The sequence below is a fragment of the Neolamprologus brichardi genome, chromosome 14 (genome assembly GCF_056152115.1).
Source record: "Neolamprologus brichardi isolate AB-2024 chromosome 14, ASM5615211v1, whole genome shotgun sequence".
Taxonomy (NCBI): Eukaryota; Metazoa; Chordata; class Actinopteri; order Cichliformes; family Cichlidae; genus Neolamprologus; species Neolamprologus brichardi.
The window spans coordinates 3855309-3874826 of NC_142117.1; the positions used below are offsets into that span (position 1 = coordinate 3855309).

The 19518-nt window shown below is 41.9% G+C and overlaps 1 protein-coding gene across 4 annotated transcripts in view; it reads left to right on the forward strand.

Moving 5' to 3' along the window:
- The window catches only part of col15a1b (collagen, type XV, alpha 1b), a 70500-nt gene extending 50982 nt beyond the window's left edge, over positions 1 to 19518 (forward strand). For 3 of the 4 annotated variants that reach the window (XM_087850660.1, XM_087850657.1, XM_087850658.1), the window contains 16 exons: positions 4077 to 4112; positions 4200 to 4253; positions 4645 to 4701; positions 5743 to 5802; positions 6461 to 6505; positions 9597 to 9678; positions 9899 to 9924; positions 10181 to 10279; positions 10434 to 10578; positions 10675 to 10739; positions 10845 to 10976; positions 12059 to 12154; positions 12298 to 12372; positions 12538 to 12735; positions 14422 to 14537; positions 16733 to 19518. In XM_087850660.1, coding sequence (XP_087706786.1) covers positions 4077 to 4112; positions 4200 to 4253; positions 4645 to 4701; positions 5743 to 5802; positions 6461 to 6505; positions 9597 to 9678; positions 9899 to 9924; positions 10181 to 10279; positions 10434 to 10578; positions 10675 to 10739; positions 10845 to 10976; positions 12059 to 12154; positions 12298 to 12372; positions 12538 to 12735; positions 14422 to 14537; positions 16733 to 16955 — 1509 coding nt within the window. In that variant the 3' untranslated portion in view covers positions 16956 to 19518. The remainder of the gene's footprint in view (positions 1 to 4076; positions 4113 to 4199; positions 4254 to 4644; positions 4702 to 5742; positions 5803 to 6460; positions 6506 to 9596; positions 9679 to 9898; positions 9925 to 10180; positions 10280 to 10433; positions 10579 to 10674; positions 10740 to 10844; positions 10977 to 12058; positions 12155 to 12297; positions 12373 to 12537; positions 12736 to 14421; positions 14538 to 16732) is intronic. The other variant, XM_087850659.1, reaches the window with a different exon arrangement.

Sequence of the window (19518 nt, forward strand, 5' to 3'; positions counted from 1 at the left end):
GTATCCTCCTGTCCCCTTGACGCCAAGCTCCACCAGCCCCCCGGGCTTGCAGGCGCCGCCGCCTGACACCACTCGCTCCTGCCCGTCTCTCAAGCCTCCTTTCAAGCCTCTTCCTCAAGCCTCCTTTTTCTGTGGTCTGCCAGGCCCTCTTATTGGCCTGTGGGACCTCCCAGGTGTGATCAGGTTTGTAATCAGGTAGGGGCGGAGTCTTTCCAGGACAAGTCACCAAATAAATACCATAAAAACATGCAGTAAAACTCATAAAAATAAACCAGTGTACAATATTAAAATATTAAAAAAGGTAAAACACGGCAAAACATGCATAGTAAAAAACCCTAGAAACTTGTCCCTTTCCACCCCGTGACAAACACAGGAGCCAGCTTGTCCCATTGCCTTTGTAATTGGTGATGTGTTTCAGGCCCTCCCATACCTTCCTGGAGTTGTTATTAGAGAGGTGATCTGATAGCTTGTTTGAATAGTCCAGTTTTGCTGCTCTGATGCCTTTTTTAAGGTCTGCTCTTGCTCTGCTGTACATGTCCTGGTCCCCAGATGTGTATGCAGAGTACAACAGTGCCTGAACCTTGCTTGTCATCCAAGGTTTACGGTTGGGGTAGACCCGGACCCGCTTTTCCGTGGTGACAGCGTCCATGCAGTGTTTGATGTAACCCAGCACTGCGGTTGTGTGAGTCTCTAGGTCATCCTGTTCAAAGACACTCCACTCTGTGAGAGCAAAACAGTCCTGCAATTGAGCGAGAGCTTCCTCAGAAATGGTGTTAATGGTTCTGATGGTGGGCTTTGTCCTTTTCCTGAGTGGCGTGTATGCCGGGACAACGAGTAGGGAGAGGTGGTCGGACATGCTCAGGTGGGGGAGGGGAACACATCTGTAGGCTTAATATTTGAGTAAACATGATCCAGGGTGTTATTTCCACTCGTAGGGCATTTCACATGTTGTACAAATTTAGGCAGCACAGTTCTTAAGCATGCTTTGTTGAAATCCCCTGCAATGATGTGTACTCCCTCTGGGTATGTCCGTTGCTGTTCGGAGATCATGTCGTGCAGGTGTGCAAGGGCTGAGCTAGCATTAGCGTCTGGTGGTATGTAGACTGCTGTTATTAGCACTGCAGGCAGTTCTCTGGGCAAGTAGAAAGGTTTGCACATGACAGACATTGTCTCTATGTCCAGGTAGCAGACTGTGGCGATGATCTTGGTGTTTGTGCACCAGTTGTTATGTGTGTAAATGCACAAACCTCCTCCTCTGCTTTTCCCCGCTGTAGACTTTCTGTCGCTCCGGTGCATTGTGCAACCTGCTAACCTGCTAATTCCCTCAGAGAATTAGGGAATTAGCCATGTCTCCGTGAGGACCAGGATGTCGCAGACGATTGGCTGTGCAGCGAGAAGTGGGTTCAGTTCGTCTGTTTTGTTGACGACCGACCGTGCGTAGGTCAGGAAGATGCTCGGGAGCAGTGGTTTGAAAGGCTGCTTCTTTAGCCTGGCTAGCAGGCCCAACCGGCATCCCCGCTTTTGTTTGCGTTCCTTCCGCCGCCTGCGTGTCTTGGCAGAGCCGATAACAATCCATGGAGCGCCCGATGTTCTCGCTATCTCCGGGGGGATGTTGTGCATCCTCTGATAATCACTGGTAATGGGGATCTGGCTGTTATATCTGATCTTGCATGATTCCAGATGGTTGTAGGAAAATTTGGCTTTACAATAAGAAAAACAAAAGAAGAAGAAAAAGAGGAGAACCGAAAAAGAAAGGCACCTAAGTGGAGAGCATAGAGCTGCTGCATCTGTGTGCTGGAGGAACTTTAGCTGTTTACCCAGGTCAGCCCGTAGCTGCCAATCAGAGGCTGCGTTGATGAGGCCGGTTGTTAACCGTGGACATGCCTGGGGTTTCTCTCCAGCCTTAATGAAAGAGATTGCCTTCTTCGGAGCGTGATGGTGCTTGCTGGTGCTGATTGCTGAGGCAATCTGCTCAGCAACTACTCTGAGCACCTGGTCATGATGCTAATGATACCGAACATTAGCCAGGCCCGTCGGGCTGCTGCTGAGGAGGTGTTCTAGGGTGCCTCTTCCAGACCAAAGGGGACAGGCAGATGTCTCGCTCTTCCCCCATTCACGGAGGTTTACTGGGCTTGGCAGGGTGTCGTATACTGCCTGCACGAGGAATCAGACACGGTGGAAGTCTGCCTGAATGATGTTTGCTCAGGTGACCTTGCGCTGCAAGGTACTGTCTCACCTTGTCCACACTCCCTGCTGCCCGAGTCCTACGGCCCTGCTTACTCGCTCATCCTCCTCACCTGCACGGACCTCTTCCTGGAGTAGCTGGTGTCTCTCCTTTCCCTGTGCCCTGCTGACCTGGGCCTTCGGAAGCACCCCAAGCCTGTTCTCCCTGTTGCTAAGACCCCCACCAGTGTCTTCTGTCTTACACGTGACTCTGCCACTTCAACTGCCTTCTCTGCCTTCCACTTTCCTTAAATGAACTATTAACATAGAATACTAACCTCGGTCCCTAAATAATGCAAGTCCTAGCTTTTGTTAACAAGGGTGCCATGAAGGTTGAAACTGAAATTCGCTCAAGGTACGACTAGGTCTAAGTGCTTTTAAGGACCTTTCATGGTGGCCACATTGGGTTTTTTTAATGAAAAAGAATGACCTGGAATAACATCTTTGTTGTTTTATAGAAAGAACTAGTCTGAAACTATGAAAGCAACCCACCGCTGTCATTACTTCCACCTATGTAATTCTCACATTTTGCTGCTTTACTGTGCACAGTTTCTTTCTTTGGCTCTCGGAGGAGGCGGACGCACTTTTTCTCCTCTCCCTTATCTTCCCTGCTTATGTCCTTGTCTAGTCTCGTGTTTTTTGTTGTATTTTCCCTGGAACACTCTCTCACAGTCTGTTCTCTAAAACCTAAAAGAGGAATTATGGATTGGATCAACTGGTCCCTAAATGCTATTGACACCCCTTTCTCAACGAGAAGTTTGGGCTTGGGTGAGCCTGAGTGCTGAAGATATCTACCTATTTGGAACCATGATAACAGGGTTCTGGCTGATCGGAGCTGGCTTGGCCCTGACTTATCGAAGAATTAAGAAAGCGGAACCGGCTGTTCAAACCCCCACAAGGCTGCCCGCTGGGATTGGAACGATGGGAGAGGCGTGAGTTTCTCAAAATGGGCTCATTGAGTCAGCACGGATAAGATCTTGGAGAGGCTACGGCTGCTGTGAATACTTGGAATAAGATCTCTGACTGCAGACTGGATACATCTCGGAAGGGCTAGCTCGGAAAAAGATCTCTGGGCACAAATTGGATGACATCTTGGGGAGGCACACTGCCGTGAGTTCTCAGAAATCGGCTCCTTGAGCACATGAAATGACAACATCACAGAACGCAAGTATGGCGAAGCTCGCGGCTCTCCAACAGGAGATTGAGAGACCAGTGTTGGACTGTAGAACTGCTTTGAAATTCATATGAGCTGTTCGCACTAAAGTAAAAAGCACCATCACTTCATGTGGAGACCCTCTCGGCGCCAGCTGCAAGGCCGGAGCTGAACAAAACACCCTGATAACGACTGTGTTTAGTCTGTTCTTCCCATTCCATGCAAGGCCACCTGGGTTGGCTGGAAGACTGTTTACTTAGCCTGGCAGGGCGAAGGACACTGTCTCAGCTGAACTATGCTGTATCATACATATACTGATACTGATAAGCACTCACCGACGCATCACCCTCCCTACCCCGGATCCAACGCCACCTCCAACGCTTACCTCCCCTCTGATGTGGACATCGGGTCAGCTGGAGGCGCAGTCGAAAGATTGCAGCGGTCCCAGATCAGATGTACACACTGGAACTCTTTCCCATGTTGCTGTCTGTGTTTATTGTGCTATGGTGTGTTGATATCTGTGCATTCCTCTATTATCCTTCTGTGTTACACATTTCAATGTTTTTTTCCGCTACCTAGCCTGACCTGTCTCCCCAATGTGATGTTTGTGTATTGTATGTACAGTCGGCAAGGTCTGTCATCTCGGTTGTGGGCAAAAGACCTGCAACTGACAAATAAAGGCTATCTCTCTCTCTCACAGGGTGACCATGGCTTCCCAGGACCTACTGGACTTACGGTGAGTTTTATGAGAACATCACTGCTACACATTCATCCTTTATGTATGTTATTACACTGAATATAAGTGTGTGTTTGTTTATTTCAGGGTCCAATAGGACCTCCTGGACACAAAGGAGAATATGGTTTCCCCGGGCGACCAGTGAGTAATTTTGTTTGTTTGATTATTAGGATATAAACCTCATCTATAGGTTAAAAGTGTTCTGAACTTGCACATGAAAGTCAAGGAAAACACAGAACCACTGAGTGGAATATACTTGTCAGTGATTAGCAGAACAATGTGTCATGTTTTTCAGCATACTGATTTTTTCCCTAACTAGTCATAATGGGAAATGACAAGCTGTTTGGTGGTTTTCTCCTTTCGATTCACTTTTAAATATAAGAACTACATTCATGACGCTCTTGTTTCTGTGCCTTCAAACACTTTTCTCCCTATCATGCATGCACTCTCAGTCCAATGGATTCTGTTCAGTGTTTGGGAAAACCTCTTGAGCCAAAAGTACTGAAGCTTTTCCGTTCTTCCCTCTATGTAGGGGCGACCTGGTATCCCAGGGAGAAAAGGTGACAGAGGAGATTCTGTTGGCCTACCGGTAAGACATTAAAGCATGAAGGGATTGCAGAGAGAGCATTATTTTACACTTAAATCATCCATCAGTAGTATACTGTTGCATTTTATCATCATATTGTGAATCATTCTTCTGCCAGTTATTTTACAGCTAGTACATCTGACTATAGTGTGTGGCACAACTGTTGAAACTTCCCCATGTAATCATTGGATGGGTAGAGCACATCTCAGCGCCAAACCCAACAATCATATGACCCCCTATGAGCAAGCACTGGTAACAGTGGGAAGGAAAAACTCCCTTTTAAGAGGAAGCAGCAGGCTGGAGGAGCTTCAATAAATGCCATATGAAACTGATCTGATGTGTCAAAGTTGATGTCGTCTAAATTAATCCTCAATATACATTCAATTCAATTCAATTCAATTAAATTTTATTTATATAGCGCCAAATCACAACAAAAGTCGCCTCAAGGCGCTTCATAGATACAGAGAAACCCCCAACAATCATATGACCCCCTATGAGCAGCACTTTGGCGACAGTGGGAAGGAAAAACTCCCTTTTAACAGGAAGAAACCTCCAACAGAACCAGGCTCAGGGAGGGGCGGGGCCATCTGCTGTGATTGGTTGGGGTGAGAGAAGGAAGACAGGATAAAAGACATGCTGTGGAAGAGAGACAGAGGTTAATAACAGATATGATTCAATACAGAGAGGTCTGTTAACACATAGTGAGTGAGAAAGGTGACTGGAAAGGAAAAACTCAATGCATCATGGGAATCCCCCGGCAGCCTACGTCTATTGCAGCATAACTAAGGGAGGATTCAGGGTCACCTGGTCCAGCCCTAACTATATGCTTTAGCAAAAAGGAAAGTTTTAAGCCTAATCTTAAAAGTAGAGATAGTGTCTGTCTCCACACACCAAGACTCAGACATAAGCACAGACACTGGCAGGTTGTTTTTGACATCATTGTAATAATTTTGTAATCATTTTTTTGAATAGTCATTACCATTCTTGTATGTGTGTTTGTAGCAACATCATATTTGTTACAAATAGTTTTATTCTCTGTCTCAGGGACCTCCAGGTCCTCCCGGCCCACCTGGACTTCCAGGAAGAATTCTTGGTCTGAATGGAGTAAGTATGACTCAGAGATGCAAAACATCAGTCACTAGTATATTTACTGGCCAGTTTATAAGGCAGTTGCACTTCCTATATTAAATACATCTCAAAATCCAGAGAATATGTGGGGGGTGTCAACATCAGCGAGGACCTGGTTCTGAATGATGACTGATCATTTTTGTCCCTGTGTGTTACTGTTCTCACATCTCACACATGTGCAAAGGAGACAGGGACAACATCATCAGCAAAAGTATTAGTTCTGATTAGGTTCAAGTCTTTTTATGGATAATACCAGTTTATATAACCAGCAAGAACTGACAATATTGCAAGCCAGAACTACCAAATCTTACATGGTTTTTGCCACAATTCCTTCAGGATTAACTCACTGGTTTTAACTTAAAGTACCTTAAAAATATGTCTGGCTGAATTTTCCTGACTAGTTACGAGTTTTATCCTGCTTGTTGAAGGGTGTTGACATTTTTAATAAATGCTGCCAAAATTTCAGTAAGTTATAAGCAGCCGATTGTCTCTCTGTATAAAAGTTTATACATAAAAAGTGGTAAACATGGAAAACATGACTAATGCTCATGTGCAGGTTATGATCGTGACTCATTTGACATGGTGGGTGCTTGACTTGTAGTCTGATTCCGCTGCTCTTCTTTGAATCTTAAAGACAGTGTTCCCGGTGCGCCCCAGACCGCATTGCAAAATGGGACGAGTAAGTCTGAGTCTGACCATCTGATTGGTTCATTTCAGTTGGAAATCAGACCATCTGGTGGTTCTCTTGGTGTGAGGGTGTCACAGCATGGCAGCTCTCTGGTGTGGGCCTCAACCCATTCCTCATTTCCTCTCCGTGTTTTTCTTCCCTTCATTTTGTCCTTCTTTGCTCTCCTAATGGTTTTTGAAAAGGCAACATGAATGGTGAACTGGCCCTAATTCCTCTGGCTGTATTCTGTATATGATTCATATCTACATTACCAACAACTCAACATTTTCTTCAAATTACCCAAAGACCAATTCATATATTTTGGTACCATCAGTACCTCTTACTTCACTTATACTTCAATCCAATCTTTCCACTTAATACAAATTCTGATATGCCAGATGTTAAAGGGGGGCGGGGTCTAAATTCTGCTTGCCTTCTCTGTTTCTTCCCCTAATCATCGTCTCAGGAAGAGGATGCTGTGTAAACCTTTGAAAAGAAGAAGGAAATAGACATCCTTTTACTACATGTAGATCAGAATTGGTTCAATCAGTTGAAAAAAAAAACCAGTCTGTGTGGAGTCAACTGTGCCAAAATGAATTAATTAAATACACCATTAAATAATGATTTAAATGTGGCAATAATTAATTAAATGTGTCATTAATTAATTAAATATGTCAATAATTAATTAAATGTGTCAATAATTAATTAAATGTGTCAATAATTAATTAAATATGTCAATAATTAATTACATATGTCAATAATTAATTAAATGTGTCATTAATTAATTAAATGTGTCATTAATTAATTAAATATGTCAATAATTAATTAAATGTGTCAATAATTAATTAAATGTGTCATTAATTAATTAAATATGTCAATAATTAATTAAATGTGTCATTAATTAATTAAATATGTCATTAATTAAATATGTCAATAATTAGTTAAATATGTCAATAATAATTAAATATGTCAATAATTTATTAAATGTGTCAATAATTAATTAAATTTGTCATTAATTAAATATGTCAATAATTAGTTAAATATGTCAATAATAATTAAATATGTCAATAATTAATTAAATGTGTCATTAATTAATTAAATATGTCATTAATTAAATATGTCAATAATTAGTTAAATGTGTCAATAATAATTAAATGTGTCATTAATTAATTAAATATGTCATTAATTAATCAAATATGTCATTAATTAATTAAATATGTCAATAATTAATTAAATGTGTCAAAATGTTATTGCATGTGTCGTAAATATTTATGTAATTATAATAATTTTTAATTAGTTATTGCCACATTTAATTAATTATTTAATGGTGTATTTAATTAATTCATTATGGCAGTCCTAGCGTTCCATTGTATGATAGGTGGTCACTTCTATTTTTAACAACCTTTTTTCTTATTGTAATGAAATAATGATAAACCCGTCTCTGATCTACATGTTCTCAGATAAACATCATGACCTTCAGTACCTTCTGTCATGGTGCTGAGTGTTTGGTTTGGTTTAGCCTTCTCTCAGAAGTTACACCATGTGGAGACATGGTGTGCTGAAAACACCACGATGACTGCTTGGCTAAACTTACTTGGAATTAAAAATGGTTTTTAGGTAGTTAATGAAGTGCAGTAACAGGACTAGGGATGGGTATCGTTTAGGTTTTATCCAATACCGGTACCAAACCGGTACTTTTGAAACGGTGCCGGTGCTTAAACAGTGCTTAAAGAATGGAGAACACAAAATTGGTCCAAAAACCTCTCATGTTCAGCTGTTTTTTTGTAAAAAGATAACAATGTTAGCCTTTTCTGCAGCTATGGGGCATATATGGTATCACTCTTGGCTGGAAGCAGTGCTTAAACAATGGAAAAAACACAAACTTTGTCCAAAAACCTCTCATGTTTAACTGTTTTCCACTTTTTTTTTGGTCATTTTAGCCTTTTTGGCCAGGGTGAAGGGAGTATCTGCCATCAAACAAGAAGACAGCCGCATGTAGCTACGACGGTGTTTGCTAGTTCACCTTACATGCATTAATGTAATAACGTGGTTAGCCTACTCAACGTAAATTACACACGAACAACATTAAGCTACTCACGCAGAGAAGAACGGCTGCTGCTGCATCATCATCCTCATCATTTCTGCTACACTGGCAGGGCTAGGGGCCAGGACTCTCCTCTTCGGGTTTTTGGGGGATGTTGCTAACTCCGGGTCGATAACAGGCACCACACCTGCAGTAGATGTGCTCGGTGTGAGGTCTCGCAGCAAGCTATCAAATACGGCGCATTTCTCGGCTTTTAACAAAACGCTATGCGTCGCCAGGTGTTTCATCGATTTGAGGTGTTACCTCCTTTGACAGCATCACAGTATCAGCTTAAAGCACTTGTTGCAGCTGCTGAGTTTGCATCTTTTGCTGTGAAGTACAGCCAGACTTTGACCGCTTCGCCTTGGGCATTTTAATCTGTAGCTCTGCTCTAAAAGAACGTACGTACCTGGACCCGCCTACTATCCTCGGAAACGTAAAATGATTGGCTAGAATCTAAAGTGTATCACAGCTCAGGAAATAAAGCACCGAAATGTGCGCTGCTTTTCGGTCTGGTTACTACCGTTTATGTCAGAACCGGTGCCATCATGGCACCGGATACCGGTACCCATCCCTACACAGGACATTCTCTGTGTAAATGGCCTCTCTGCCATCTGTCAGAGGGCTTTGGGAAGTCTTCAAGTCGACTTTTGGTAAAAGTCATCCTTCAATGAAAAGCTTAAATCCACCATAATTTTCTCATCAGCCTTTTTATAACACGTTGCTTGCTTGAACCTTAATCCTACATTTTAACCCAGGATGAGTGCTGCAGTCTGTAGCATGCATCCCTTGTATTTAACAGGTGTTTATGTAATCCTGACAATAATTTTTAGCTTTGATCTTCTTGTCTTTTTTTACAATAATCCATTGTTTTTACCATAGTCTCTGATTGTGACTTTTGACTTTGCAAATTAACTTTCTGATGTTCACTTGTTTGTTCTGTTGTGTAACCCGACTGTAAATGTGTATAAGGGCCAGCTTACACAAATGTTATCTTAATGACGATGTATTTGTGCATAGGAGTCAATGACAAGGGGACATTCAGCGGGACCTAAAGGAGACAAAGGAGATGAGGGATTACCTGGGGAGCCAGGAACTCCTGGTGAGATCTTAAGATGACATGATAGTGGACACATGATACTTTTCCTTATTATCTGTCATACAGATATTGTGACAGTGGTGGAAGTTCATTTTAAATATGGTCAATGTATCATGAGGCCAAAGTATATGGAAGTTCTGTCTGTCAGCCCACAGCTGACATTTCACACCAAGTTTTCTGCTGCTTGCTCTGTGTGATTGATATGTGTAATTTCTCTTCTTAGGGCTCACATTCCCAGATGGAAATGTGGTGAGTACTCACGTACAACACATAATACACAGGAAGTAATAACTTTTCAAAGTACGGTAGTTTAAATGTATAACTTCTCAGATGTAACAACTTTAAACTATAAAACCAAGCTAACGCACAAACAAAACATTAAAACTGACAAACTGGCACTTGTTAAGCATTTAAGACTGAAATATGTGCTAACACACTAGAAATGCACCTTGATGCTCTTTCGATGGCAGAGTGGTGAATCCTGAGCACTCTTTTGATCTCTCAGGGGACTAAAGGTGATCAGGGATACAAAGGTCAGAAAGGAGAACAAGGGGATGCGGGCCTGCCTGGTCCTCCGGGGATCCCAGGGAGGTCAGGCCTTGTGGTAAGTTAAGCTATGTGGTAAAAATCCTATTCTAGAACAGGAGGTTATTTAAAAATATATTTTAAAATGATTATTTGTAAAAGCCGGATCTTCTGGCCAAAGCTGTGCAAATTATACCACTCTTTTACAATCAATTATTCTGTTGTTTCTCTAGGGTCCGAAAGGCGAATCCATTGTTGGTCCAATGGGTCCGACTGGTTCTCCTGGTCAGCCTGGACCTCCAGGATTTGGACGGCCTGGACCTCAAGGTCCGCCTGGCCCTCCTGGGCCCCCAGGACCACCCCCTCCATACGGATCAAGTATGTGTGTCTATAAAGTTAAAACAAGTACCAAGTCGCAGCCTGTACTATATGTGTATTGATTTTATGAGTTTAAAGTAATTGTGTTGTCATCAGCTGTCAGTGTCCCCGGCCCTCCCGGTCCTCCCGGTCCACCAGGCTCTCCAGGATATGCAAACTTTGTAAGACACTGCTGAGGTGTAACCATGCTTGGAATAAATGGAGAATCAAATGATTAGCTAACATTTTAAAGTGTCATCACTGATGCTCTGATGGTTTGTGTTCAGGTTACCAGCTATAAGACAACCCACGCCCTCACCCAAGAGGCACACCATGCTGCTGAAGGTACCGTGGCATATGTGTCTGAAAGGGGAGGCGAGCTGTACATCAGAGCACGCAATGGTTGGCACAAGATCCAGGTGTGTAGGACGAGACCAGAAAGATTCAATATCCTCTATAAGATCATCGCTGCATCTTCCTGTGAAGCTTCTATTTTCAAATCACTGTCCGAAAAAATCGATTTGTCCTCTTGTACTGTAGAGTTTCACCACACATCTCAAACATGTGCAAACAACAACATTATAGTCGCCTTCAAACTGGTTTTAGCGGTGTAGCAGAGAGCAGGGGTGTCCAACACCAGTCCTCGAGAGCTACTGTCCTGCAGCTTTTAGGCGCATCCTTGTTCCGACACACCTGAATCAAATGAATGGCTTTGCCAAACTTGATGGCATGCTGAAGAGGTAATCCCACCATTTGATTGAGCTGTGTTGGAGTAGGACAGTAGCTCTTCAGGACTGGTGTTGGACACCCCTGCCCTAGAGTTTCCAAACCTTAAGGAGGCATTTTATGCCAAGAATGCGAACAGAAAGTACCTCATGGTTCCTCTGGATTACCGACAGCCAGAGATGATGAGCATCACTTATCAACTTTGACCCAAGATGCTTCAATTGTGTGTGTTCAGTATTACATATATGTGTTTCGTTTTGATTATTCAATTAATTTATTATTTTTGTAAAGTTGTCTTGTGTTTTCACTTGTCTGTTATTTGATTATTTGCTCAAATATTTATTGAAAGGACTTTGCAATAATGTACTCTTAATTTGATCTGTTATTGTATATTTTACACATGTTGGTATGGGATATTGTATTTGTTTTAAATGTTATATACCTACGTGGTATGTGACTTTTGTTGCCATGATGCCAGGTCTCTCTTGGAAATGAGATTTTTAATCTCAATGAGATTTTTTACCTAGATAAATAAAGTATTAATAAAAATAATAATAATAATTGATTTAAATGAATAACTGAAGTGCTGTGTGCAAAAATGCTGGACTGGACATCATTTTATATCAAACACTATATAAAATTCAAATATTACTGTATTCTTATCTTTGGATTTTGCCAGTGTGTCCTATTAATGCTGGTGGTAGTTTGTGCCTCACTGACATCAACAGTAAACTGCAGTGTGTGTGTGTGTGTGTGTGTGTGTGTTCTGTGTCAGCTCGGAGAGTTAATCCATTATGAACCTTCATCAGACACATCTCAGTCCCTCAGCAGACCCGGAGAATGGAGTAGAGCCCATAGGATACACAGCCAGGTCCGAACCCCAATGCGCACACACTGAAACCTCACTGACCAGAACTTTGAAAGCAACTTTAAAAAAAAAATTAATTCAAAGTTGTTGTTTTTTTGTTTGTTTGTTTTTTTAAAACACACTTATCCAACATTTTTGTTGAACAGGAGCTGCAGGAGGGAAGCCGAGGATACCAGCACAGTTATAACCTGCTACCACAGCATTTCAATGCAGTCTCTGGGGTGAGTCCAAACATATATTAGGCATACTCATGAAACCCAATTCCAAACCCAGAGGGTGAAAATGAGGCCTTTCAGATTTTATATTTCATCTGTAATGAAGAGCACATCAGGTACGAACGAGAATACTTTCTCCTAATCTTCGTGCTCCGTTTCTCTTTCGTCTAGCTTCATCTCGTAGCGCTGAACGCCCCGCTCAGAGGAGATATGCGTGGCATCCGCGGAGCAGACTTCCAGTGTTACCAACAGGCGCGCGCCGTGGGGCTCACCTCCACATACAGAGCCTTCCTGTCATCACACCTTCAGGACCTGGCAACCATTGTCAGAAAGGCTGACCGCAATGACATGCCCGTGGTTAATCTGAGGGTGAGCAGAAGTTTTCATAGCACTACACAATACATGATGCAACACGTGGGTTTCTTTTCCAGCAGGAATATTTTCAGTATCAAATAAAATAGAGAGTAAAAGCGAGTGGCACATTTAAAAGATAGAAAACAAAAAAATATGTAGGGATGGGTATCGTTTAGGTTTTATCCGATACAATACCATACCGGCACTTTTGAAACGGTGCCGGTGCTTAAACGGTGCTTAAAGAATGGAGAACACAAACTTTGTCCAAAAACCTCTCATGTTCAGCTGTTTTTTGTGAAAAGATAACAATGTTAGCCTTTTCTGCAGCTATGGGGCATATATGGTATCACTCTTGGCTGGAAGCAGTGCTTAAACAATGGAAAAAACACAAACTTTGTCCAAAAACCTCTCATGTTCAGCTGTTTTTTGTGAAAAGATAACAATGTTAGCCTTTTCTGCAGCTATGGGGCATATATGGTATCACTCTTGGCTGGAAGCAGTGCTTAAACAATGGAAAAAACACAAACTTTGTCCAAAAACCTCTCATGTTTAGCTGTTTTCCACTTTTTATTTGGTCATTTTAGCCTTTTTGTCCAGGGTGAAGGGAGTATCTGCCATCAAACAAGAAGACAGCTGCTTGTAGCTATGATGATGTTTGCTAGTTCACCTTACATGCATTAATGTAATGTTAGCCTACTCAACGTAAATTACACACGAGCAACATTAAGCTACTCACGCAGAGAAGAACGGCTGCTGCTGCATCATCATCCTCATCATTTCTGCTACACTGGCAGGGCTAGGGGCCAGGACTCTACTCTTCGGGTTTTTGGGGGATGTTGCTAACTCCGGGTCCGATAACAGGCACCACACCTGCAGTAGATATGCTCGGTGTGAGGTCTCGCAGCAAGCTATCAAATACGGCGCATTTCTCGGCTTTAAAAAAAAAACGCTATGCGTCGCCAGGTGTTTCATCAGATTTGAGGTGTTACCTCCTTTGACAGTATCACAGTATCAGCTTAAAGCACTTGTTGCAGCTGCTGAGTTTGCATCTTTTGCTGTGAAGTACAGCCAGACTTTGACCGTTTCGCCTTGGGCATTTTTAATCTGTAGCTCTGCTCTAAAAGAACGTACGCACCTGGACCCGCCTACTATCCTCGGAAACGTAAAATGATTGGTTAGAATCTAAAGTTTATCACAGCTCAGGAAAATAAAGCACCGAAATGTGCGCTGCTTTTCGGTCTGGTTACTACCGTTTCCGGTACCCATCCCTAAAACTATGTCTTGTAAGTAGTGTAAGAAGAGAAATTTAAGATACTTTATAATACAGCCTGCAAACCCCGAGTAACACTGTGAAATAACATTGTAAGAAGGGGAAGTTAGTATGCTCTATAGGACATACTATAATAACAGTTGTGATAATCTAAGAAGGGCAAGTATTGTTCCTTCCTTGTTCCACTGCACCTACATTTTTAGTAGTAGCATTTTTAGGTATCAGAAATTAGACCCAAATTCAAAGGAATTACATGGATATCAAACCTTAACCCCGAGTGCATTATGTGGTTTTCTTCAAACAAACAACAGATTATTCCACAAAGTAGAAGTGATATATTTTCTGGGGTTTTGTTTTTCTCATTTAAAACACGTTATTTTTAACAGTTGGCATCTTCTTAAGCAAGTTCTTTCCCCCTGTCCTGCCCTCAGGGTCAAGTGTTGTTCAACAGTTGGATGTCCATCTTCTCTGGGAACGGAGGCGTGTTTGATCCGTCCACACCCATCTTCTCCTTTGATGGACGCAATATAATGAGTGACTCAGCTTGGTAAGTGGGTGGTGGAAAGTAGGGGAAAGCGTGTGTAGCAAAGGAATGAAAAATGATGCCAGTTGCCAAAAATGATTAATTTAGGAGCTCCAGTTGGGCTAAAATGCTGAATAGAAAGATTTGTATGACGTACAGGCCATAAATTTCATGTTCATGTGGACAGCAGCTCTCGCTCAGATGATCAGTGGTACTGGCAAATGCGTTTACGAGCACTTTTGAGCATTTATGAGAACATGGTGGAAGATGGAGAGTTTTTTGGTTGTCTTTTTTTTGAGAGAAAAACAGTTTTCTCAGTCAGTTGGCAAATTGATCAGAAATACCAAAATCCGGCTCCATTCCTCAACTCACAGAAGGTTCTGGTAATATGTTCTTTGTCGGCCTGCATAAATTCTCCTGTTTTTTGAAAAGTGCTGCGGGGGTCTGAAATTTTCTAACATAGATAGAAATCAAATCTGGCGACAGACAGGATTTATCTCTTATGCATGCCAGGGGTAGGAGGGCTGCAGTTGATCATTTTAAGGCCGTCTACTGCAGTTGTTCTGGTAGCTTAGTCAAAATGGTCCTGATGAGTTTATAGCCTCAGTCACAAGCCTCTAGTCGCTTTTAACACAGTGTGATTTCAGTTTTGTAAATTATAGTCTCATTTGCAGTTATGAAAGTGTAATAAAGCCAGATAAACTTTGGTTGAACTGGACTATTGATGAATAATGTCATCAGTAGTCAAATCCATCTCTTATATATAGTCACAGGCATTTTTAATTAAAGGCACAGTCAGGCATAAACATACAGTGATTAGCGTGTCTTCAAACAAATGACTCCATTCTCATAAGCTTAGAAATAATCCACAAAAAACACATAGTGGGTTTGTAAAAGCAGCCCTGTTGCCCCATCTCCATAAACACAACGGCCAAGATGGACATTGCCATTACATTAAAGAGGAAAGAACTGATAGACATTCGGGTTTCATAAAGGCAAATTTGAATTGCTTATTTACACCCAATATTTTCAGAATTACTTAGACAGCTGACCCTCCTGTGTTCAGCAGCTGCAAAGAACCAGCTAAACACCCAGTTATGAATGTTATGAAGAATGTTAGCCTCGAATGTCCTAAAAATCAGTCCCCCCTGATAAACAGTTTGGTTACATTTTCACATCATATACGGGTTTATTCAATAAGTGTCAGAGGCCAACAGTGTTAGAGCCACTTAAAGGAAAGTTTCACTAATGTCGACTAACAGCAGTTAGCTGCAGCTAACTGCAGCTAACTGCAGCTAACAGCAGCTAACAGCAGCTAACAGCAGCTAACAGCAGCTAACAGCAGCTAACAGCAGCTAACAGCTGCAAACTCACCTCAGTTTTCCCGTCATTGGTCAGAAATGAGCTTGCATCAGACTCCTTTGACAAAGTTTTATAGCCTCCTCCCGCCTAAATAGTCGTGGATGTTTCTCAACCAGCATTGACAGCTGAGGTAAACGCTCTAAATTTTATGTTTTTGGCTGACTTTGTCCTACAGCATCCACAATAGCTAGGATTATGCACTCTACTGACATCTAGTGGTGAGATTTTTCACACTTTAACAAGCTTTCTTAAACCAATAAACTCAGGCCGCAGTGAGCAGATTTCATGAAGTCATAAACCAAAGAAATATTTTATTTTTGCCTACTGTCACTAATCTGTGCCAGTGTATGCCATGCGATGAACTAAGAAGCACAGAAAAGCAAAGGCATGTGTTGCATTAGCCTGACATTTTTAACAATCAGCTAAGAGTGATGTTATGAGCTCATAAGGAGTCAGTTTGGTCCTAATAACACACGAATGGGAAGCTTCTTACCTCAAGGCACCATGAGATGATGCACCTGTCTAATTTTAGATAATGAGGAGACAGGAGTAGCAAAAAGTTGAACTGTTGTATAACAGTGCATCTTAAAGTACAAAGAAAACATTAACTAAAGCTGCCCAGTAAGTTAAGTACTGGTCAGTCTTCCAGCTGGACAGGCAAAACCATGTGGAGAACTCAGACACAAGAATGCACAAACTTCACACACACAGGCTCTTTCTGCTGTGAACTGCCTTCAAAGTAGCTGCAGTCGACCTCAATGCTCTCGTCTTCCATTTGTCCGTCTTTACCTAAACTGCTATAGCACAGGGACAGTCTGTGTAAAATCCACACCAAGTCTCTCTCCGTTTTCCCATAGGCCAGAGAAGCTGGTTTGGCATGGCTCCAGCACCACGGGCATCCGCCTGACCACTAACTACTGCGAGGCCTGGAGGACAGCGGACATGGCGGTGACGGGTCAGGTTGCCCTGCTGCAGACGGGACGACTGTTAGGGCAGCACGTGCGCTCCTGCTCCAACCACTATGTAGTGCTGTGTATAGAGAACACATATGTGGGCAACATGCATCAAAGGAGGAACTGAGCAAACAAACACACATAAACACATGCAGGCATGATCTAAGTAGAAGATGTGACACGTGAATGGGAAACACATGCGGGCACATAATGATGTACTTCAGCTCCCACATGCAAACATACCGAGAAACACTCCCACACTAACATGCATTCACATTTAAAGAGGACTGATCATACTCATTTCCAGCTCCATATTTTTTTATTTTTGGACTGTGCTAGAGTAACTTTGCTTTATTCACAATTCAAAATAACCCGTATTTATCTTATACTGAGGAAGCACTTCAGTGCAGCCACGTCCCTTCTAAGAAGTTTCTTCTGATTGGCTGCCACTCATAAACACCGAATTCAGAATTCAGTAGCAGGTGGGCGGGACTTTTACATCACAGTCTGAACTGTGATATGACGAGATCCTCTCAAATTCATTAAAAGGCCCAGAGACTGAACCTTTGCATTATTTGAAACTTTGGTCATCCTTGTAACACTGTAACAACAAAAATATGATCGAATTAGGCTTAAAAATAAGACAAAAAAGGAAGAGCAGTAGGTCCTCTTTAAGTTTTCTTTGTATTGGTTTCATGTTTAGTTCCCACTCGAAGCCGGATTTAAGCCTGCGGGTCTTACATGTCTGTCCATGTCTAGATTTTTCTTAGCCATCTGCATCAAACAGGCTACAGTTACCATGCATAAATTTGTCTGCAAGACCAAGTGAGAATGAAGGGCTTCAAATTAAAATGAGGTCATAATCATATATGTACTTTATTGGAGATTAAAAAAACGTGTCAGTATATTTTTAAACAGCAGGGGCTGTCAATTCAAATAGTCATATTGAAACCGTGCTTTCATTGTGCGCTACGTCTGATGCTTTTAGTGAGCCTGTGCGTCAGCAGCAGGGCAGTGTATGCGACAGTGAGTCAAAATGAACCAATGTGTGTTTGAGTTCACTGGTACCAAAGTTTCCCAAACACATAAGCACATTTGAAGCATGTGGAAACAGCTGCACACACATCTCTTAGACTTTAGTCACTAACTAATGACTGATGTGTCACCAGAAAATGGCACGAGTGTTAATTTCTTACAACCGGGGATGAATGACGGATGAATGGGGGATTAGGCGAGCAGGGGAAAAACACTCAACAGACACTTCATTAGATATACTGGTTAAACTAGTCATTAATCTCATGGCATTAACTCAGTGCCTTTAGGCATGTAGACATGGTCAACTGGACTTGAAGTTTAAAACAAACACCAAAATGTGGAAGAAAGGTGAAAAAAGAAAGAAAGGTTTAAGTCTGGATGTGGCACGGTTGTTGGTATTTCAGAAACTGCTGATCTACTGGATTTTCAGGGTTTAGAGAGACAAGGGTTTATGGGAAATTATGATAGGTAGACACCAGTAACTCAAATAGCTATTTGTTACAAACAAAGGATGTAGAAGAGCATCTCTGAACACATTGAATGACGTTAAAGCAGATTGGCTACAGCAGCAGAAGACCACACCCTCTGCTACTCCTATTGGCTAAGAACAGGAATCTGAGGCTACAGTTCACACAGGCTCACAGTAGCCGGCTGGAAAAACGTTGCCTTATCTGATGAGTTTTGATTTCTGCTTCAACATTCAGATGATAGAGTCACAGGTAATCTCAAACTGATTCTTGATGACTATGAGTTCACCTGATCCCAATCTGGTAGAGCACCTTAGAAATGTAGAATGGGCGATTCACATTGTGGAAATTTGCAGCAGCTCTGTCCAAACTTGTGTTGGTGAAGTGTAACTAATGACGTGGATTTGTTTTCCTTTTGGTCAACTGACTTCCACTGCTGCTGGGACTGAGGTTTACAGCTCTATGAGGATTTAGCCGACTGCACTCTGCGATATATAAAAGCAGTGATACTAACAAGGACAATCATTTTTAAATTCGTCCTTGATCTGTCACAGTGTAGCCTGTCGGATAGCCTTTGTCCTTGTGTTTTCTTCCTTTTTTTAAAATTAAATTTTAATCTGATATTGAAAACATTAATCTTTTTTTTAAAGCATGATAAGACTACAACAGTAAAAATGTACAGGTGATACTGAAGGCACATAGGCTAACTGCACTATGATGCCCCCTGCTGTAAAACCACCAGTTTTGTTTACGCCATTTTTTTTTCAAAGCTTAGTCCTACAAATTCGATTTCTTTTGTTCTGCGTCCTTTAATAAAACTTCACCATTAACACATCTCCTTTGAAGTAACAATATTAGAGTGGACATCAACATTAATACGTACTGTAGCAGGACCTAGTGTGAAAACAGTCAGCTCACATTCAGATTTGGTTGTATGAGGTTGGAACATGTATGTATATAAATATATATATGTATGTGTGTTGTTTATTTTTTACTCTGTAGGTTTTGTATGAAGCACACTAAAAGACTGAAGGCCTCCTCCCACCGCGCCTTCACTGAGGCGTAGCTCGTTTTTCTGCTGTCTGACTTTAATGTCTCTGTTCAAACAAAACTTGAGGTTCTGAGGAAAAAACTGACGGTTTGTACTGACTGACTGGTGCTCACTGAATAAAATGTCACGTGGTGGTT